At 48.3% G+C, this 22,550-nt stretch overlaps 1 protein-coding gene across 1 annotated transcript; it reads right to left on the bottom strand.

Moving 5' to 3' along the window:
* Positions 1–725: 725 nt before the first annotated feature.
* Positions 726–20,128, bottom strand: LRRC52 (leucine rich repeat containing 52). Its single transcript, XM_080825145.1, has 2 exons — positions 19,445–20,128; positions 726–1,179 (listed from the first exon to the last, which is right to left on the bottom strand). Exons 1-2 carry the CDS (start codon positions 20,064–20,066, stop codon positions 854–856), a joined length of 948 nt encoding a protein of 315 aa, XP_080681271.1. The 5' UTR covers positions 20,067–20,128; the 3' UTR covers positions 726–853.
* Between the last annotated feature and the right edge of the window lie 2,422 nt (positions 20,129–22,550).

Here is a 22,550-nt window from a genome sequence, read left to right as displayed (position 1 = left end):
TTCAGCTTCCTATCAGCTGTTTGGTCCTGAGCTGGTGACTGAGCCTCTCTGAGCTTCAGGAAAATGAGGGTAACACTGACCACCTGACCCATAGTTGTGAGGGTCAACCCGGTGAGAAAATGCGCACAAAGCCGAGTACGATGCTGGGCACTTGGTAAGGCCTCAGGGAGCGGTGGCCGCCACTGCATGCCTCTCTTTGTTTCATCCAAGGCATACATGATGAACCCTTGGCCATGTCACTAGACACTTCCTGGGGAGACAGCGTCATGGAAAGGAAAGAACGTGGACTCTGGAGGGCCCCTCATTTAACCTTTCCAGGCCTCAATTTTCCACTGCAAGCTAATGTCAGTATTGTAGGATCTAGTGACCCTCGAGATGGGATATGAGGTTGGCCCGTGGCCATGTTTGGACATGTTCTCTTGATGTCACTTCTTGCCATTGAGTCTTGTAGTTTTCTCCATTTTGTTCATATTAATCATAACTCATCCCAAACTGTTTGCTCTGAGGACAGGTCCTCTCAGTCGTAGGTCTCTCTCTCCCTCCCACCAGCACAATGACAGGCATAGTAGATCCTTATTAAACAGAAGTTGATCCTCCTTTTGGGATGGGTTTCCTCAGCATCTAGCTGCGTGCACCAGCTTTCTAGACTTTTCTAGATTTTGATCTACACCATTCCCCTGAGCTCAGGGACGTGCCCGGCATGCCTGCAGGAAAGGACCAGCTGTGAAATGGCCACCAAACATTTTATTTGTTTTACTAAACAGGCGTTTAGACAGTGGCGAGGGAGCGGGAGGGCAGGTGAGAAGGCGGGGAGCCCCGGGGAAAGACATAATCCGATGGCAGTCTCTGGCAACTAAATCAGTGGAGGGAACCCGTCCTGGCCCGAGTCCACCCTGCTTTGGAAGACGCGCCCGCTGCTGTCCATCCGCTGCCCGTGCTCCTCCTCGACCTCGTCCTCGCTCGCCTTGCGCCGGGCGTTCTGGTAGAGCACGGCGCACATGCCCGTGAGCCAGGCGGCCACGGTGCCCGCGGAGAAGATGCAGAAGCCGATGAGCAGCAGGAAGATGTAGTCCTGGTGGTCCAGGTGCGTGATGCACATGTAGCGGAGCGGGTTCCCCACCTGCGTGACCGGCCACCCCGCCAGCTCTGCGGGCTCCACGCACGTGGCGTTCTGACCATCTGCGAGGAAAAACACAGCGGGCAGAGCGCGGAAAGAGCAGAACCGCCCGGGTCCCAGGTCCAGAGGGGACCCGGAGAGGCCATGCGGACCCCCGCTGCTGAGAGTATGGTCTGTGGGCCAGCGGCGCGGGTGGCAGCTGGACGGACTTAGACAAGCGAGCTCTCAGGCACCCCCCCCCCCGCCAACCCTCCCGAATCAGGATCTGCGCGTCAACAAGGTGGTGGGTGGGCACAGTTGGTTTGAGACGCGCTGCGCCCCCACTGCTCCTTGCCCCTCCCACTCGCCCGCCTTCTGATTTCTCTGCATTCAGCTTGCCTCCGGAAAAGGGGCTTGGCTTCTTCTTCCTTTTTTTTTTTTAAGATTTATTTATCTGAGAGGGAGGGTGGGGAGGGCCCGAGGGAGAGGGAAAGAGAGAGAATCTCCAGCAGCCTCCCCGCTGAGCAGAGAGCCCAGTGCAAGGCTTGATCTCTCGGCCCACGAGAGCATGATGTGAGCCAAGATCAAAAGCCAGAGGCTTAACGGGCGGAGCCACTCAGGCGCCCCTGCGCATGGCTCCTTAAGGATCCTCAAGGAAGGAGACACCACAGCGGGGGCTGGGAAGGTGGAAACAAGCCAGATCTCCACCACGTGTTGACCTTCCACAGACCCCCCCACCGATATCCACCATCTCCCTCTGCCCTCCCTCTTCTTGGCTCCCACCTCTCCCCTCCACCTTGTCCCTTTCCCTACACCCTGGCCTCTGTCCAGCCAGCGACCCTGAAGGCGTCACACCCGGCTCAACACTCGGGAGGGACAGGATTCCCTGGAAATGCCTCCCATGTGTTCTCCGCTCTCGGAATCAGGGTGTGGGGAGCTCAGGGAAAGGATAACCAGTGCGGGAGGCAGTTCTGCTTCTCAGCGGGGAGGTTGGCATCACTGGCTCATCACAGGATCTACATGAGTCTTCAGTCCTTTTTAGCGGCTGACTCAGCTGCCTGGCTGCTTCTGCGAGCCCCTCCCCGTGTCAAGTGCCTGGACTTGAGTGTACACCAGAAAGCAGAGTGGGCCCTGGAGCCAGAGAGACCGGGGTTGAAATCCAGACTGACACTTACTAATTCCGTAAACTTTCACAGGGTATCCATTTCCCTCTCTGAATCCCCTTTCCTCACCCTTACATGTGCAAAGAATGCTACCTGCTCCCAGGGTAACTGACAGGATTTAATTGCAACAGGCTCGCACACAGAACTCGGAGCCTGCCCTCAGCCCTACGTGTTCCTAGCTCCATGTGTTCCGCCACGCTGAGGCACAGGTGCCTGTGTTTGTGTGTGTGTGTGTGTGTGTGTGTGTGGTACCAGGGGAAAGTATCCATCAGGCATTCCATAAATGAGCTCCGACGCCCGGTGGATACCAGGGCTGGAGATAATCATGCTCAAAATTATAATGGCACCTAATATTTTCCAGACTCTGACTTCATGCTAAGTGGTATACAAACGTCTCGTTTGGTTCACAGAATACTATTTGATGCACAGAATACTATTCTTGTTTTACACATAAGGAAACTGAGACTCACAGAGGCTTCTAGATAACCTGAAGGATCTAGGCAGGGGACCAGACACGGAAAACGCACACCGAGCTATCTAAGCTCATTCGCAGAAGTGGGAGACACAGACAAGCCAGTGTGGAGAGGCGTGTTCCTTAAAATTTAGGGTAGAAGCTCCAGGTTATGTGAATGCATTCCTATCCTTGGTGACCAATGAAGTTAGGGAAATTGGGTTTGCCCTGGACCTAGCAACAGGGGAATCAGAGAGTGAACTGGGTGGGGAGGAGGCCCTTGGGGCTGGGAAGCAGTCGAAGTCCCCTGCAAGCTGGACAGCATTCCCTGTGCCTCGTCCCCGTGCCAGGGCATCCTCGGTGAATTGTTTACTTTCAGGAAGATGGCCCAAAGGCCATGACACCTTTGAGGACTGGCTCTTGGTGGAGGCTGTAGAACCAGAACTGGAAGGCAGTGTGGGGCGGTCCCCTCCACGGTGTGCAAAGATTAGAGGGTAAGAGAGGAAGAGGTCCTCTTGGAGGACCCTGCCCCATGGGGAGAGCTCTCAGGAGAGGAAAATCGGGTGGGGCCAGGGGCTCCATTACACTTGCTGTTTAGGGCAGGAATCCAGTCACACCTGGAGTCCTCTCTCCACTCAGCCTGGCTGGAGGGCGTCTGGGGCTTGGGTCACCTCCCCACACTGCCAGAGACCCAACACGGGACTCTCTAAAGAAAGATGTATTGGGGAAAGGAAAATGTGGGGTTCTGCGGGTCGGGGGTTTATCTCCTTCTATTTTAAGAAGATTCGGCTTTCAGACAAGGGCTTGAGCGGCAGACTAAACATGAAACACCGCGTCCCTTTTGGGAGCATTACCTTGAAAGGGGCAATTAGCTGTGATTTGAAGGCTTTGTTAGGCTCTTAAGCACAGAATGTGGGTGGCTCTGCCGGGAGGGAGGCCTGGGAGGTTCTACCGCTGCATTCTCTTCCCCTCCCCCCTCCCCCCTCACTGCCAAGGTGGGTGCCCTCCTACCTCCTGGCAGGTCTCCCTAACTCCACTTTCCCCATTGCCCAGCTCTGGACCATTTCACACAGCCCTGCCAGAATTCCCTTCCGCAAGCACAGCTCTTCCCAGGCAAACTGGCTCAAAACCCTCCTTTGACTCCCCGTAAGCCTGCAAATAACAGTAGACCCCCTGGCCCGGCTCCCAGAGCCCTCTCTGCCTGCCCCCCTTCTACCTCGCCATTGCCCTCCCCACTTGTTAGCACTCCAGTGGCCCACCCTTTGCTCCAGTCAAATTAAACTATTAATTCCTTGATGGCGTTTTGCCCTTACCGGGAGCTAGCTTTGTGCCACTGCTCTTTCTGTATCAAATACTTCTTCCTCCAGTTTTTGCCTGATCAAGTCCTTCCTATCCTTCAAGTTCTGGTGTGAATGTTTGCGCTCCCAGGGGCGTTTCCACAGCCCCCTCATCCTCATAGCTCAGACTGCATGGGGTCCTTCCCACTCCTGGACCCTCCGTAGCATTCTTACTGTGCCTGTGACACTTTTCCCTTGCTTGGGGGCTACTGGCCAGAGAAGGAGTGTATCTTTTCTCCCCGACCAGACAGACGCAACTCTTGAAGACAGAATCCATGTCTGATCATTCTTGTTCTTGTTAATAAGAGATATCATTTATTGAAAGAAATACTTAATTTGGGGGATTTTCTAGTAATATATATATTTTTTAAAGATTTTTTTTTTTTTATTTTGACAGAGAGAGCGAGCGAGCGAGCACAAGCAGGGGGAGCAGCGGACAGAGGGAGATGCAGGCTCCCTGCTGAGCAGGGAGCCCAATGTGAGGGTCAATCCCAGGACCCTGGGATCATGACCTGAGCCGAGGGCAGAAGTTTAACTGACTGAGCTACCCAGGTGCCCCTCTAGTAATGTTTTTATTGTTGAATTCTATTTTAACTCTACTGTGGTCAGAGACATACTCTATGATTTCAGGACTTCGAAATTTATTGAGAATTTGCTTTCTGGCTGAGCATAAAGTCAGTTTTAATAAATTTTGCATGCGCCCCCAGAAGATGTGTATTCTGTCTCTGCTGAGTGTGTCGTTCTATGGCTGCCAATTAGGTTGTGATTTTGTACAGGTTTTCTGTATCTTTGTTGACTTTGTTATTTATAGCTTTACTGACTTTTAAAAAAATCTATAAAAACTATTGTCTCTTGGTTACTATCAGTCTATTAATTGTCTATTAGCTACTGCGAGAAGGAAATTCAACTCACCAAGTTTTGATTGTGCATTTACTACTTCTTTGTAGAGCTCTGTCACGTTTACTTCACATATATTGAAGATATGTTATTAGATGTATAGAAAGTTCTAACCATTTCCTCTTCTTGGTAGAGTTACCCTCTTCCCACTGAGCAACATCTCTTGTTATTTCTGGTAATGCTTCTTGCTTTAAAGTCTCCTGTCTTTGACATGAGTATGGCTCCATCAAATTTCTTTTGGTTAGTGTTTGCCTTGTTTATCTTTTGCCATCCTTTTATTTTTTTTTTAAGATTTTATTTATTTATTTGACAGAGATCACAAGTAGGCAGAGAGGGAGGAAGGAGGCTCCCCTCTGAGCAGGGAGCCCGATGTGAGGCTCAATCCCAGGACCCTGGGATCATGACCTGAGCTGAAGGCAGAGACTTTAACCCACTGAGCCACCCAGGCGCCCCTCCATCCTTTTATTTCTAACCTTTCTATGTTCCTATATTTAAGACATAATTTTGTAAGCAGCGTGTAGCTGGGTTTTCTTTTCCATTCAGTCTAGCAAACTTTGTAATTATTTCATTAACATTTAAGGTTAGACTGATATATTTGTTTTCCATTGGCCCCACTTAGTTTTATGTCTGTTTCTCTCTACTTTGTTGTTTTTCATTTTATTATTTCATTTCCTCTTCGTTAGTTTGATAGTCACACATTGTTTTCCTATTCTGGTCTGACGTCATTAGAAATTATAGGCCCATCTACTGATCCTGGAGTGCCTGATGTGTGGTGGGCATCAGAGAAAGTGCTTTACAAAATTAAACTCTACTCTTGACCACCCCGCTGAGCAGTTTTAATTATTCCCATGCTATAGAATGAATAAACTGTTTATCAGTTATTCCCTCTCTGGCTTTCTTGATTTCCTTTCCTACCAAGGCTACCAAGTAGAGTTGTACATGCTGTGTACTGCACAACTCCAAGGTCTTCGTTCATATTAGAACCAGGTGACTAGCCCCCATGTCCTCCCTCTCTCAGCCCCATTCCATGGGCCCAGGGCATTTGTCCCAGTTAAAGCTCCCAGGTACAATTACAGGTGTCATTAATGTTTAAATTCTTCCTACAAATAGTTCCTAAGGAAACAAACCCCCCCACCCCTCACGTTGTTTATTTCTACACATAGCATGTTACTCCCAGACAGAAGACCTATTTGTCAGAATCAGGTGTCTGCAGGAGCAGAAGTTTGTGGGGCTTAGAATCACATCTGTTAGTGCAGGAGCCCAGGAAGCCTCCCTTTCAGAAACCTGGTATGAACCCAGTGGTTCTAAGACAAACTGCTCCTTTCTTGGCCTGCAGGGACCACAGTTCTGGTTTGCTGCAGCCTCCCAAGGAGCCAAGTGCAGGTTGTGAGCCCCCCCCCCCCCCGCCCCGGTACTGGCGCATTTGCTCAGGAGCCACCTAGACTGTGTGGAGGGTTGAGGCTCCACGAGGTGACAACGTACACAGAGGATGGAATTTGGAGGCTCCCTTCTCTCCTAAACTGGACCTACTACTGAGAATGCAGCACTGGTTTCTATCAGCCTCTGTGTGCCTCTGCCCACTAGACTATAAACTCCACGAAGACCTGGATTTTTGTCTGTGTGGTTCACTGTTGTACCCTCAACACCCAGAACAGTGCTTCCCCCATACTAGAGCTCAAAGCATGGTTGTTGAATGAATGAAATGTTATGTTATGAATACCCATCGGGGTCAATGTCATTGACAAAATGCCCAGCTAGAGGATAGTGAACCCGGGGACATAGAAGATCATAGGTGGGTCGGCTAACCCCTTGCCACTGTGGACTCTACTACTCTACTACTAGACAAGTACTAATCCCTCTTCCCTTGTAAGGGTTTGGGGAAGATTCAGTGAACAAAGGAGTGGGAAGTCCCAGAGGAGTCAGAAAGAGATGGTCCCAAGGTCCAAATGGAGGCGTAAGTGTTGAGCTTGGAAGGGGCAGTCTTCAGTCCTCTGAGACTGCAGAGAAGGAAGTGGGGGTAACGCAGCCAGGGACGAGGGAGGATGCAGGAGCTGTGGGCGTGGCATCAAAAGGTTCTTATCACTACTCCCCATTTAGTGTTAGAGCACTGTATGAGAACAGAGGCCCTCTTTGTTCACTTTTGTATCCCGAGTGCCTGGCACAGAGTAGATGCTCAATAAATGTCTGTTGACTGCATATGGGAGAGAATGGGTGGCCTATTGGTCTGACCTCATACAACAGTTCTTAAATACTTGTGTCTTTGGCCTTGCTGTTTAGGACCAGCTCCCGACTGGAATTTGAAGGGACCCCTGGTATCTCTTGCTACACTCTAGGTGGCCCAGAGGAAATGGCTCCCTAGAGGGGAATCTAGATTGGACCACATAGCAACCCAACAATGCCTAAGCCAACCAGCCAGTAGTGCCCTGTCCTCAGACCCTCATGCGTGGTCTTCTACCTTTCCTACCGAGAGCGCCTTTTTTCTCATCACCTGTCCGTCTCCCCTTGATGGCATAAGCCCAGGTTCCACGAGCCAAATCCAACCTGCCTCCTATTTTTGTAAATAAATTTTTCTTGGAAAACACCATACCCATTTATTTACATACTTTCTATGACTGCTTTCAGGTCACAGATGGCCAAATGGAGGAGTTGCAACAGGGGTCCACAAAGCCTAAAATATTTGCTGTCTGGGTTTTATAGAAAGCAATGCTGACTCCTGGTCTAAACCATCCCTGGCATCTTGAAAACATAAAGATTTGGATGATTTGGGCTTAGGCACTACAGTTCTTCTCTAATACAATTTTTTCCCCCCTTGAATAAAGAGTCCATATTTTGGTAAAGGTTACAAGTGACTCATAGATGGTTGGAACATTACAGGAAAGACCTTCAAACCAGCAAGTTCAACCTGATTCTTCTTGTGCTGTAGAGGTGCTTAGGCTTCGGGACTAGTCTTTTGTATAAGGGGTTGTATGTGGGCATGATCTACAGGTACAGAGACCCCTTTTCCTCCTAATCCCTTCTCGGGCACTTGTCAGTACCCAGAATAATGCCAACAGGAGATAGGACCTTTCGTTCTGCCAACAAAATAAAGCTTAAACTGTATAGTCTTCTGACAAAGGAGCTAACAGCTTAAGCCCTACCCAGAAGGCAACTCTTGCTACCACCTTTCTTGAGTGAGGTTTTGATGGGGGTGGGGAGCCAGCCCACCGGCCAGGCTGGGGGATGGTACCGGTTGGTTCTCTGAAGCTAAAGGCAAATTCTCATTTCTTTTCAGTTTGGTCTAGAGCTGAGCCTACTTCATATAACTGCCCTTCTGCTCAGAAAAGCCCAGGTAGTGGACAGTTGTCGTCATGGATAAGAGGCAATTGGGAAAAGCTCAGTAGCCGAAGCACCGATCACCAGTCACCCATGCAGAAAGCTCTCCCTGCTTCCCCTCTCACATCACGAGCCATATCTCAAAGCCATTCGTGTTAGTCTTACTTTCCAAACATATCCTGTTTCTTTTGTCTTATTGTCATCTGGACCCTTACCTCCCTCCGTCGCCTGAACTGTGACAACTTCTTACCCGCATAGGGAGCCCTCTGCAGGTCATAGGTCATGCTGCCTCCTGCTCAAAACTGGTTTTCATGATTTCCCATCACACTTAGAACAAAATCAGAAGCCTCTCCTTGACCTAGAGGTCCTCTCTGATCTGGCCTCTCACTAATTTTCTGTCTCCTTCCTTCATCTGTCTCCACCATACTCCCCTTCTAATACATCTATACCCTCGTTCCACCCCAGGGCCTTTGCATTTGCTCTTCCCTCTGTCTAGAAAGTCCCCCTCCTCCACGTCTTATTTCCATAGCTTGTCCCCTCACTCTACTCAGTTCTCTGCTCAAATGTCACCTCCTTAGTACCACCCAACAGAAAAGATCTGCCTGTCTTCCATCCCAGGCACACTCTCTCCCTTCCCTTTCCATATTTTCCTCCATAGCCCTTATCATCACTTGACATCGTGTCATATATTTATTTGCTAATTTCTTCCTCTGTGCTAGAGTGGAAGTTCTGTCACAGCATGTCTGTTTCTGTTCTTAGCTGTGTGCCCAGTGCCTGGCCCAGGCCTTGGCATTACATCTTTTTTTTTTACCTAATGCTGTCATTTTGAAGGTTTTAAAACACAATTCCCCACCCTTAAAGCTCCAGGCATCCCACTCCCACCCAAGCTGGACTCCCTGTCCAGTGCACCTCAGCAGACGGCAGGCAGCATCAGAACACCACTTACCCTGTTTCCGTCCCCCACACAGCTCTCCCCTTCTCTGCACCCCATGTGATGTCCACAGCCACCACCTAGAATTGTTCCAGCAATGGCAGCAGCTAACATTAGTTGAACACTGACTATGTGCACTTCTAAAATCTTCATGGGGGTTATTTCATTTAATTAGCACAATGACCCAAGAAATAAGAAATAGGTACTAACTTATCACCATTTTGCAGATGAGGAGCGTGGTTCCTGTGCAGACTGTGGCCCAGCTTGTAAGTGACTGAGGCAAGATTAAAAACCAGGTACTTTGAATCCAGAGCCTGTCTTAGTCTTGCCTCTTCCACCAGGAGTATGATCATCGCGAGACCAAAGGGATATTTTAGGATCGCCTAGAAAACAGCATGGGCAGCCCTGGGTATTGTAGAAGACCAATGAATCACTGACCTCTGCCTCTGAAACCAATAATACAATAATACATTAATTAATTAAATTTAATTTTAATTTTTAAATTTAAATTTAATTTAATTTAAATTTAAAAATAAAATTTAAAAAGGAAAAAAATACATTTAAAAATGGAAAAAGAAAAAAAGAGAATGAATTAACACCAAAAGAAGAAAAAGAGAGAAAACAGCATGAGAAACTCTTTACTCTTCTAGATGTAAAGTTGTTCTTTGTCTTTTATCTCACTGAAAGAAAAAGTGGGACTCTCAGGTGGGCTGCTTGATTCCATTTGGCCCACATCCTTGCACTCAGGCCCATGCGTGCTTACCCTCGCTTCCTTCTCCACAAGGGGACGAAGACGAGTCCCCCAGACGAAGGGACTTTCCCAGTTTAAGGCTGACCTTCCATTTGGTTCTGGAGTCCAAGCATCCCTGCCTCCACGTGAGTCATTCCCTCTGTCCCAAGTCTCTGCCCTGCATTGACTCCTTCTCAGTAGCAGATAAACACATGCATGGACCTCTTCACTCCAAGAAAAGAAATACCCCTTTATACAGTTCCCCTCCATCTATCACCCTATCTCCTCAGCCCACAGCTGAACTTCCTGGAAGAGTTTGCATGGTTTTTTTCAAGTAAGCTCTACACAACCCTGAGGTCAAGAGTCACATGTTCCACCAACGGGGCCAGCCAGGCACCCCAAGTTTACATTTCTTCTGCACCCCTTTTCTTCCTTGCTGTTCATTCTGTAACCCACTGTCCACTCCCGCTGTGGCACTGGAACTCTCCAAGACATCAGGGACCCCTTGGTAGCTAAATGTGATGGACACTTTTCAATCCTTACTTGACCAGCTTCTACTCTTCGAAACTCTTCCTCTCTTGGCTTCTGGGAGGCCACCCTTCTCTGATTTCCTTTCTTTTCCCTGGCTGCTCCTGTCCAGGGCACCTCAGAGGTGGCTCTTCTTGGCCCTTCCATATGTTAGCATTCCCCAAACCTTTTGTCCTTGACCTATTACTCCCCACCCCCACCCCCCGCCCATTCTAAACTCTTTTGCTGGCCTATCTCATCCTTCGTTTGATTTCAGTGATCACCAGTGAGCTGATGATTCTCAAATATATATTCTATTCTCTATTCTGGATTTCAGGTCAGAACATCCATTTCATGGGGGCCCTCCCACTCAACACGCTCAAGATGGGTCACGGTTCTCCCTTAAGCTCCTTGCTGCCCCTCCTCCAAGAGTGTCCATCCCAGGGAACCCTCCAGAGCTATTCAAGTGAAATCTTTCCTGTTATTTTCCACATCTCATTTACTCATTGATTTCTCAATAAATATTTATTGAGCCTTTTTTCTGTGGCCTTGAGCTAGTTTCTGAAGATTCAGACATGTTCTTTGCTCTCATAGAACTTATTGTCTATCAGAGAAGATAAATGTTAAATATTCAAATCTATTAATTACTTAGAATTGTGCCAGAAGTCATGAAGGGAGTACTGGGAACTTGGGAGAATCTAGTTCAGTCCAGAGTCCTATTGCTTCTACCTTCTTCCTCTTTTTTTTTTTTTTAAGATTTCATTTATTTATTTGTCAGAGAGAGAAAGCAAGCGCACAAGCAGAGGGAGCAGCAGGCAGAGGGAGAGGCAGGCTCCCAGCTGAGCAAGGAGCCCCATATGGGACTCGATCCCAGGACCCTGGGATCATAACCTAAGCCAAAGACAGACACTCAATTGGCTGAGCCACCCAGGCATTCCTGCTTCTATCTTTTAAATGGTTCCTTCTAACCTGTCTAGACTTCCTCATCTGCTGCTGTAGACCACCTTCCTGCCTTACCTGGATGCCCACAGGAGCATCCTAGCTCTGCACCCAGGCTCGTCTGCCTCCCAGAGCTTCTCATGCTGCACTGCATGTTCCCCAGAGAATCCTTCAAAGGCCCTTCACGGCTGGATGCCTGTTTCTCTTTCTAGCCACATCCACACCCTGCTGGATTATCTCCAGGCTGGAGAGCTCTTCGCTTCTTGAGATAAGGAGCCTGAGGTTGGCTGCTTTGGCCAGCCTTGCCCTGCTGCCTTCCAGAGGTGGTGCTGGGTGACCAGGGAGGCCATGCACAGAGGTTGGGCATTTCTGAGCTCGAAGGGACTTTGGATCACCTACTTTCAAGGATCTCAAGTGGGCTGAGCTCAAGAGCGTGTGACAACTACTCAGGATCCTTCCTAAACTGCACGTGCTGGCCACCCCCTCCCTTCTTGGCTCTTCTGGGTGGTTTAGGGATCGCTGACCCTGTTGCACCCCTCCCACCCCCCTATTGCCCTCATGAGGCTGCTCCTCTGGCTCTCAGCGGGGTGTTTGTGAGAAGGTAGAAGAGACAGGCTGGCCAAGCAGCTGACGGCCTTGGAAATGTCTGCTGCCCAGCTGTTCCCATTCTGGGCATCCGGTCTTTGCCACAATTTCTCTGATGGAGAAGATGGGTTAGCATTAATAGTGGAAGAGTGTGAGGACCTGAATTCATTCTGGAAATCTAAGTCTTGGCACAGTTGTAGATGACTTTGTACTTGGTGGGTTGAAATGGGGCCATTATCCTATTACAGCAGCCTTGAATTCAGGATGAAGTAGCCTTGGAATGAAACTAAGATGTTCTCTGCTCAAAATGCCCTCGAGATGACGTGGACCCGGAACAGCACATGACCCAACCCATCTGCTCCTGGCAGATGTCCCTGAGTGGCTTTGTCCCCTTGCCTCTGCAGCACTCCTGCCCAGACTCCTCTCCGATTTGCAGGCCCCACCATCCGGTCACCCAGGACAGCTTCAGGACGGTAATTTAAGACCTGACGGAGAGGGACACTCTGCCCCCAAACCACCCCCACCCCCACTTCTACCCCTGGCAGTCTGTCACTTTCCAAACTCTCACTGTTTCTTGTTGCTTTCTGTCACATTGCAAACGCCCCTTGAGGGAGACATGTCAAAACATTATTAGCCACTCAGCATCCCAGAGCAAATCAATTTATTCACCAGTGGGAGCAGCTGCTGTAGATCTAGAACAGAAGCCATTGTCATATGGTCTCTCAAAATATGGCCTAAGGATTTGCACTGTCCCAAACCAGAATCTCTGGATATGGGGCCTGGGGTTTCTGTGCTCACTGGAATTTGAGAACCACTGGTTGAGCAGGCCAGGCCTGGGAGGACAGTCTTGGGCACTGAGTCCCCTGGGGATGGAGGCATTTTTCTAGTCAAGTAGACGATGCTTAAGATGGGAGGTAGGACAGCGCAGGAGGTTGAGGCTGCCTGCTTCCCAATTATGTGCATGTCCTAATTATGTGACTGTGGCCTGCTTCTCCAGGAATGCCTCCATGTCAGCACTGATCCATTCCGTTGCCTATCTGGGACCTTATCTGCGGATCACTGCTCTCCTCCTACAGTTAAGTGCACCCTATCTTTCCATTTAGTTCCATACACTACCAGCTAGAAGGGGCTTTAGAGAGTATCTAATCCTACTCTCTTTTTATTTCAAAGACAAGTGAGTCTCGGAGGGAAAGGGCCTTGCCCCATCTCACCCAGTGGCATTGTTGGGACCAGGACAGGACCTTGACAGGACCTCTTGGCTTTCAGTTGTGTTTTCTCTCTCTTGTATCCCAAGAATATTTTTGTATCCCTTGTATCTTGTCTTATTAAAGATGGCAATTATGACTTCTTTTCTCTGTGTTGAAAGCACTCCAGCATTATAATACAATGTTGGGCATATAAGGAACATACAACAAATATTGCAGAATAGAATGGACTGGGGTCTGTCTAAGAGTAAGGAGAGGTCATGGCATGGGGGAGGAAAACATGGAATCAGAAGATTTCCATGTTGGGCATGGCTCAATAGCCACTTACCCGTGAGGAGGTGAGATTCTAAATTTCCAGCTCAAGCATCTTATATTAAAAGGCTGCCCTGACCAATATGGTGGCCAGTGGTCATTCATGGTGCTACTTACATGATTTGAAACAACATAAAATTAAATTCGGTTCCTCAGTAGTCTAATTTCAAGAGTTCCATAGCCGTATGTGGCTAGGGGCCACCATACTGGACAGCACAGATACGGGCCATTTCTCAGCAGAGACTTTCATTGGACAGCGCTAGACTAGACTTTGGGAGAAGACAGGATGGAGGCCAGGATCCTTATGTCCAGGAGCTTCGAGTTGCGTGATCTTTTGAGAGCATCTTCAGAAGCATTCAACCCTGTCCTATGAGGCAGCTCTATCCTGGGAAGAGCTTAATTGCTGCTCTCACCTTCAAAGAGCATTAATGCCTGGGAAATTACAGTTCCAGCCAGGAATCAGTCCTCCTATCTGCTGACCAAGGCCAAAAAGAAAATGGGATCTGTGGGTCTGTTTTTAACTCTGCATTGATCAGAGCATCTGGGTGACCAGCACTTTATAACTGACCTCCATTTCTGCTGTGATTTTCACATTTACAAAGTGAGTAGGTAAGCTCTTTGAGGACAGAATGGTTTTCAGTGCATCTGGTGAATATATCATTGGAGGGTGTCTTTGGATGAAGACCTTTGATAATAGCACCAAATCTCTTGCCAATGTGGGAAAATTTTTATTTTCCTATTCAGTGTAGCTTTATGATGAAAGAAGGTAAATAAACATTTAGCCTTCTCTACAGCCCCTTTAGGGGGGTCGGCTGAGCCAACATGGTACATGGGGGAAGGACATATTACTGCCTTCACATCTTTTGTTTTAAGATCTCCCCATTTCTTTCCTGCACCTTGGCTTCCTTCAAGTTTCCCCACTGCTGCAGAATTAATCTTAGCTAATTGTATTTCTCAAGAATTCATTTCTGCCTCTGATGTGAGAGCTGATAAAGGCTTGAGGGCACTGGTATTATTCAGCCCAGGAGTTCATATATTTTTGCAGGGTCACTTCAAGATTTGGGCACTCTGGGGGGATTCAAAGGGGGTAAACTCTCTAATGGCAAATTTTAGCTCAGTGGTGGGCAGTGAATGGGGGCAATGTCCTCTTCAGATAACAAAATCACACCATGTAGGTGACTTCTTGCTTTCAAGGGCATGTCTGCCCCGCAGTTGGACCTCCTGTCCCTCATCCCTTGAAAGCTGTCTGCATGTCCACACCTGTTCCTGCAAGTGGGGCTTGTCTTTAGCTAGAACTCCAGTTCCAGACTCAGGAAGAACCACTTTGCTACTACTAGCCCAGCCCTGAGTCTTCTGGTCCAGGCTGAGACCACGCCTTGATTCAGGTTCTGATTTTGTCCCCATCTGAATTCCTGCATTCATAACTTGTCTAATGCCCGCCTCCCTCTAAGATTCCCTCTGTCCCATTTCCTCAGGAATTAGAACCCTGGGACCTGATGCTCACCTTTCAACATCCTATCTATATCCCCCTCCCATGCATCCCTATAGTCATGTTTTGTGCACCACGTGCACTGTCCTCTCATTCCATGTGTGCCAAAGCTTCCTGAGGTCTACTGCTTCTCCCAGAGTCACCTGACTGATGTCTGCTACTCTTCTAAGTACCCCGTATCTTTCCCACATCTGCCAATTATTCACTTATCGAATGCTTTTTGGTGTGCAAGACTCAATGCTAATGGCAGTTTGTAAGCGTTCTCATCTCAGCAGCCTAGATAGGTTCATTCTATTATTATACCTGTCTGAAAGATGAGGAAGTTGAAGTTCAGAGAGGTTAAGTAACTTCTCTGATAGCCTATAAATAGCAAGTGGCAGGGCTAGGGTTATAATTCAGGTCTGCTTCACTCCAACCCAAGCTCTTTAACATGGGTTCCCCTGTCTGCAGCTGCCCTTCCCCAGCTGTCACTGTGGCTATCCCAAGTGCCTGGTCCACCCAGTAGGTAGCTGGTGGCCTCTTTTGTCCTGCTCTGTCCAGTAGGATAGTTCTGCTGTCCCTGACTGGACATGGGACATATACAGGACAGATGACCATAGTCATGTGAGTCTCCACACACAGCTCAAGGTTCTCTCCATGACCACTTGTTGGGCACATAATAGGACTCAGTAGATATTTGCATGGATGAAATTGATAGATATTTATACATAGATATTTACACAGAGGACCTGAGTGGTAGCATGGAAGTTCCTGACTTCAGTGGATTCTTCTTTCTAAATAACCAGGTTACTCAGCTCATTTCAAAGAGATTCTTCTTAGATCCCTCAATGTGGGTACACGGGGAGAGAGATGTATATACCCCATTTTAGAACATACCGGGGGCACCTGGGTGGCTCAGTGGGTTAAAGCCTCTGCCTTCGGCTCGGGTCATGATCCCAGGGTCCTGGGATCGAGCCCCACATTGGGCTGTCTGCTCAGTGGGGAGCCTGCTTCCTCTTCTCTCTCTGTCTGCCTCTCTGCCTACTTGTGATCTCTGTCTGTCAAATAAAACAACAACAACAACAACAACAAAAAACAACATACTGAAGATCACCCTTTGATAGCCAATGTGGTTTAAGAGGTGGGCCTAACTGAGCTTGAGCGTTTGTCAATTGCAAAGATATTTCCACTTAACAGAGGCATGAATCATGTGAGAGTCACATGAAATAAATATCTTCCACTGTGCTGAGGGCTGGCTGAAGGGCAAGAAAAGCATCTATGAATTCTATGGTGTCTGCGTGTGCCTCTTCATGTGTGGGTGTATAACTAGTGTGTCTATACATTGAGTTGTATATGTGTGTCATGTATGTGTAATGTGTGGGACATTGTGTCTGTGAGCAGGTGTGTATATAGGTATGCAGGTGTAGTATGTGTGTATGGGCACATCTTTGTGCTTATATGTATGTCGGTGTGTGTATGTGTGTTTGCACATGTGTTTGTGACGGAGTGTGTGTGTGTATGTGTGGGAAGGGACAGACAGACTGAGATGCAAAGGTGAGCAAACACTGAGGTTAAGCTCCTTCTTTGGGAGTTCGGGTGGGTTGGGGTGAACTTGGGCTTGTAAGGAGCGTGCAAGCATGTGATGAGTTTACGATGGCTAGAACTCATTAGCCAATAGACATGATCTTGGGTGAGTTCCATGTGTAGTCAGATAGGAAACAAAGCTGTAATTTAGATGCTGTGGCCATATGCTTATAACATGGCTTATATTTATAACTAAATTGACTTACAGGATCATAGTTACCATGGAATTCAGAAATTTAAGCTATAGTAGTCACCTGAAGAAAGACCTGAGAGGCACCTTCGGCATGGGTCATGATCCCAGGGTCCTGGGATCAAGCCCCGCATCGGGATCTCTGCTCAGCGGGGAGCCTGCTTCCCTCTCTCTGCCTGCCTCTCTGCCTACTTGTGATCTCTGTCTGTCAAATAAATAAATAAATAAATAAATAAATAAATAAAATCTTTTTAAAAAAGAAAAAAAGAAAGACCTGAATCAGGAGGTTCAATTTTTTTTTTTTTCCCATTTACCAGCCACATGATTTTGGGCCAGTCTGTTTTCTCAACCCTTTCATGATAGGGTTAACAATACTAGTTCCAGCCTCTTTCACAGGCCTAGGGCACAAAGTTTATGGGTCGGTATGACACTCAAAGTAAAGAAGATGGGACTTTATGTCAGAAAAAACTCTAGCACTGGAAAGTTCTCTACGAAGATAAATTGTTCTATGTCTGGCCTTGGGCTCATTAGTGTTTTCAAGAGATGACAACTGTTAGCCAGGGCAATGAGACCATAGTTCCGCATGAACTGGTCTGGGAGGGTTCCTCTAGGCCACCAAACAGCAGAGAGAGATGAGCAGATCAGTAGTTGTGGTGGGTGTATTTACGGGGAGGGGGACTGGCCGATGGATAAAAGCTTTGTCTGCCTCAAAAGAACAGACTCTTGGTTCATGAGGCGTTTATGAGCTTGACAAGATGGATACCCGCTTCGGATGTTTTCGAAAATACACAGTGAAACAGGTCTGGTTTATAATCCTTCTCAATCCCAGAATGAAATGAGTCAAGGAGTCCTAAGCAGCAAGCCTGAGCATTCTGAGAAGACACGACTCTGTAAGCAGAATTTTGACTGAGGGAGATTTGACAGCAGGGAAAGCAGTAGGCTTTGGGACTGGGGAAGAAGCCAAGCTAGGTCACCCTTTTCAGCCAGGGTAGGAGGGCCTCCTGGCTGCTTGGTAGGCTCTGCTCGAGGGAAATACATACTTAAATGGTGGACAGGGAGCAAGAGAAGAGGAAGCTTCTTCTCAGGCTAGTTACATGAACATGGCCAGGAGAATCACATTTAATGTATTAGAGTGATTAATAGTGACCCTCTTTTAGAGAGCTTTCTAGAAGGCACCATAACACCAGTCACTGAGAAAAGCTGAAGCCATTCTCTCTGGAGAGATAAGGCAACCTACCCAAGATAAATGCTCCTTCATTCTTTTAGGATTCATACTCTTAAGAAGATGGTCTGATGAAGTTCCTTCCTTTCGATTTATTCTAACTCAGATTGGGTACTGTCAGCCAGGCCAGGTGCCTAGGGCACGAAATGTAAGGAGCCACCCACTCTTACTGTCTCCCTGAATTTTGCGTCCCTGGAAACTCTTGCCTCACCATAGTCCAGGCCCTGCCCGGAAGACATGTTAAGACCCATCAATTGGAAGGAAGGCCAGGAGAGCACATTTTCACTCGCTGCCACCGTTCAGCTCGCTCTCCCCCAGATTCCCTTAAAGCCCATTATTTTGGCCAGGAATCTTTCTGGGTTATGGCCCCCCGGGCAAGAACTTCATGGTGGAGGCTTTGGCAGGTGCTGGCGCAAGAAAATATTTTTCAAGAACAAACACTCAGGGAAGGGAGCGGGTGCGTGAAAATATTTTCCAAAACAGACACTCAGGAAAAGGAGAGATGACATGGTTTTGACAGGGTTTGAATCTAAAGCCCAATTATGCCAGATTACATCTGTGGCTCCAGGCTGTCTATGAAGAGTCATTTCCCATTTCCTAGAAGTCCTGAGGGAAGGTGATATTGGTAAAGTGGGATAATTGAAGGATGGGGATGGGACAGAAAAGTCACCAAAAAGAAGAGGGGGTTGAGGCACTGGAGTGCCCGGGGGCCCATGGCAGAGGGGTGTGGGCAGTGCAGAGAGTGGCAGCAACTGGCTTGGAAATCTATCAGGTAATAGTTGAGAACTGCCTATGAGATTAGAATCTCCCTGTGGGACAGAGTGGGCACCGCTGACCTGTTCTTCGTGGATGCCTGCCATTCCCTCCATCCTCATTGGGTTAATATCTTGAAGACAAGGGAGCCATCAAAAGCCTCTCCTCTCCCTTCTCTCCACTCCCCCTCTCATTGTCTAGGGAAGTCCTGTGCCCCTCCCCCTACCTCTGTTGAACCTTCTCTCTGTACAGTATACTGTTGGCTTTGGATGGCCCATGTGTGACTGAATTTACTTTTGGATCTTGGAAAAATTCAGTCACTGAGTCAAACGGATTAAAATACAATGGAATACAGTGTCCCTGAATTTGTTACTTTGCAGTAAAAGAACTTGGTCATTTCCACACACACCATTTTATGTTGACACGACAACATCGTACACTGGGCCATATTATTGTCCCCACCTGATGGATCAGGAAACAGGCTCAAAGACATGGTCTGTCCCTAAGGGAGCCTGCTAGTCAGTGCTGAGTTTGGGACCAGAACTCAGCTCTTTGGATTCCTCCTTCAGAACTTTTTCTACAGACCGTATTGCCTCTCCAGTCAACCCAAGGGTGAATCCTTCAGAGCAGTAAGAATGCTTTCGATCAGCTTCCCCCAGAGTTTTCTCCCATCCTGACCATCTTTTGACTTTACCTTTTCTGGAACTAACTCCTCCTGCTCCATCACATCCTCCTCGTCCCCATACCCAATCAAACCCTCACCTGGATGGTTCAGATGGGACACTATTAAGTAGATGGTGAAGTCCAGGAGGGAGCAGTTGCATTTCCACGGGTTTCCACTCAGATACAGGGTCTGTAGTGTTATGAGGTTTTGGAAGGCATTGTGGTCCAAGGTCTGCAAGCCGGTGTTTCTGAGGTCCAGGTACCTCAGAGAGCTGGTGTTGGCAAAGGTGTACTTGTTCAGAGAGAACAGGTGAGGGTTGTTGGAGATGTTCAGCTGCACCAGGTTGCTGAGCACGGAGAAACTGTGTGGGGAGATGAAGGTTAGGTTGTTGGAGCTGAGGTCAAGGTAGATGAGTTTGAAGACCCCGATGAAGGTATAATCCATCAACTCGCGAATCAGGTTATTCCGACAGTCCAAGTAAACAAGGTCACTGAGGAGTCCTAGACTCATCGCTGGCAAAAAGGTGATGCGGTTATCATTCAAGTACAGCTTCCGGGTGCTCAGGGGTATGTCGGGGGGGTACTCGGCTAACTGGATTCCTGCGCAGATCACTTCCTGGGCTTGACACTCACAATTATTTGGACACTTTGACCCCGAGACCAGTCCCATTCCAAAGGAAAAGAGTAACCACCCGGGCCCAGGGCCTGAGGCAAGGGACATAGTAAGGAGCCGCAACTACCCTCCTTCCACCTTGCTGCGGGCGCCGTCCCTCTGATCAGAAGGCTGCCGAGGGGCGGGGTTGGGGGGGAGGGGCGCTGGAAAGAACGGTAACACTCTAGCTTTGTGCAGAGCAATTTTCCATTACAGGAGAACCGAACAGAAGTTGAAACGCGAGGCCCGATGCCCCGCCGCCCGGCGTGGTGGCTCGGCGGCCGGCTCACTCCCAGACTGCCGCTGGAAGCTTGCCCGCTTGGCGGCTCCGAAAGGTCTCACCCTTTCCCTGCGTTTGCAAGTGAAGGGGAGCCAGGGGAGAGCCACATGACAATGAAGTTGCCAGTTGACACCTTTGTGATGTCAGCAGCCTCAGGAGACTGCCTGGCTGAGGGAGGCAGAGTCCTGCCTCTCTGCTCCTCCTGGGTGGTGTGGGGGTGTTTTGTGTGTCTCGGTAAGCTGGCTGTCCCTGGGGGAAGCAGGGCCTGCAGTGTGGGGTAGGGGGCTGTGCTGGGGTTCACGTGTGTGCGCGCGTGTGCTGGAGGTGTCGTGGAGGATTAGGTTAGCTTGAATCCCCTAATCCACAGGCTATAGAGGGACCTTGGAAGTCTCCAACCTAACTCCCTTCTCTACTGATGAGCAAAGTGACTTGTTCTAAGGTCAGTTCTCCGAGTGGGTCCTTTCCTTGGGAAATGAACTTGGACCGGCGCCAGTTCTTGGTGGTGTTGGGAGAGGATGGGAAAGGGGAACTTCTTTTGAAGTGAGGAAAGGGAATTCCTCTGATAAGGTGGTCCTCTTAAGACAGTTTCCTTAGCGTGCCTACAGCCCTGTCTGCATTTGGCATATATATGTGTGCTAGTATTTTAAAAAGCCTTTTAGAGCAAGTATAAGGTACTCCCCTTAACACAAAACCCAAATGTTTTAAAAAATATGTGAGTGCAGTGATATGAACTATTTCTTACCATTATTATTCTCCTGGACTTTTAAAAGAGTGCCTTTCTAGAGTTTCTAGTGGGAGTTTATATTCATTAACTATTTGAGGGATGCTGGGAGGGGGGTCTTTGGAGGGAGGGATAGAGAGTCTGGAAGCTTAAGAGTTAGGATGTATCATTTACTCCATAGAGGAAGGCACAGTGGGCAGAAATGAAGACAAAACACCTCAGGAATGAAGCTTTATATTTGGGGGAAAATGGGATTTGATATAGAACTTAGCTTGAATATTAATAAAATAATGCAACCTATATTTAGCTTAGCACAGTGCCTGGCACCTGGTGTATAATAAATATTTATTGAATGAATGATGCGTGAATGTCTCTGATGGTTTGTTCCATTTTCTTGCTTCTCTGCCAAGGGAGAAATTAATAAACTCAAGTGGATTTGTGGCTGGTTAGCTAATGCTTGATTGTGTTTACTTACTCAGCATTCCTAGTGTGACTGGCCGTGAATTAAGATGATGACTTAGGAGTGTTTACCAAATTGAAAGTGACCTTATTTAAGTAGACGTTTCAAACACTTAAAATAATGACCCAAAGGATAGCTGTACTAATTGAAGCAGCATTTTATTGAAAGGGGAGCCACCCTTTCCTTATAATTAAAAAAAAAAAAAGAAAAGAAAAAGTTCTTTGCTGGATCTTACATGATTGCCCGGGAGAGGAATGTGGCCGGTGCAGGCTATGGGCAAGAATTAATTTCCGGATTGACGGTTTCCTCCCCCCTCCCCCCGACCCGCCGCCCCGCCCGGGGGGGAGGAGCCGGTGAATGGAGGGTGTGGCTTGGAGGGGGTGGGGGTGGGGAGGCTGCCTTCCCAGTGGGCTGGGTCTGCCGTTTGTTTTCCCCCTATGAGAGCTGATCGCCCTGCGGTTTGCCAAAGCTTATGGAGTGATTTTTTTTCTTTTAGGTCTTTCTCCCTCTTTTCTGACTTTTCCTTTCCAGGGGAGCCAGTGTCTCCATGTTTCCCCGTTTAATTTCTAGCCTCCTCTTGGGGCAAACTTTCTCCAGACAGCAGCCTCTGGCTCAGGCTTAGCCGTTTGGCCTTAGGATGGCACGTGTTCTCATTGAGAAAAGCCTCCAACGAGTGAAGTCCACTCAAAGTTATTGGCGATCCCGGCAGCTATGCCTCTTTCTGGAGCACTGCCCTTTTCACAAAGCGTGGGGAACAGCTCATGTCAAGGGACAGTCCTTTTGCCCAGGGTAGCTGTGTGTGTTGTGGTCCTGAGGTCTGCATAGCCACAGGCTGGTTTCGGCTTTGCCAGGTTAGACCACATCTCTGAAGTGCCTTCCTCATTGTGAGACTGAGTAGGTATTCGCTGAATGGAGAACGAGCGGACGAGACAAAGGCAAACAGAGAAAAAGGTGAATAGAGAGTGCAGCCTTTTCCCCATTACCTGATCTCAGAACCCTTAAAACAATTTCTCTTCAAGGAACATCTATGAGACTATTATTTCAGTGATCTCGCTTTGGAAAGTTCTGAACAAGGGCTGTTTGCCCTTGGCC

This window comes from Martes martes (assembly GCF_963455335.1).
Source record: "Martes martes genome assembly, chromosome: 15".
NCBI classification, from domain to species: Eukaryota; Metazoa; Chordata; class Mammalia; order Carnivora; family Mustelidae; genus Martes; species Martes martes.
Note: the sequence above shows the minus strand (reverse complement) of the source record. Positions and strands in the feature narration are given on the sequence as shown.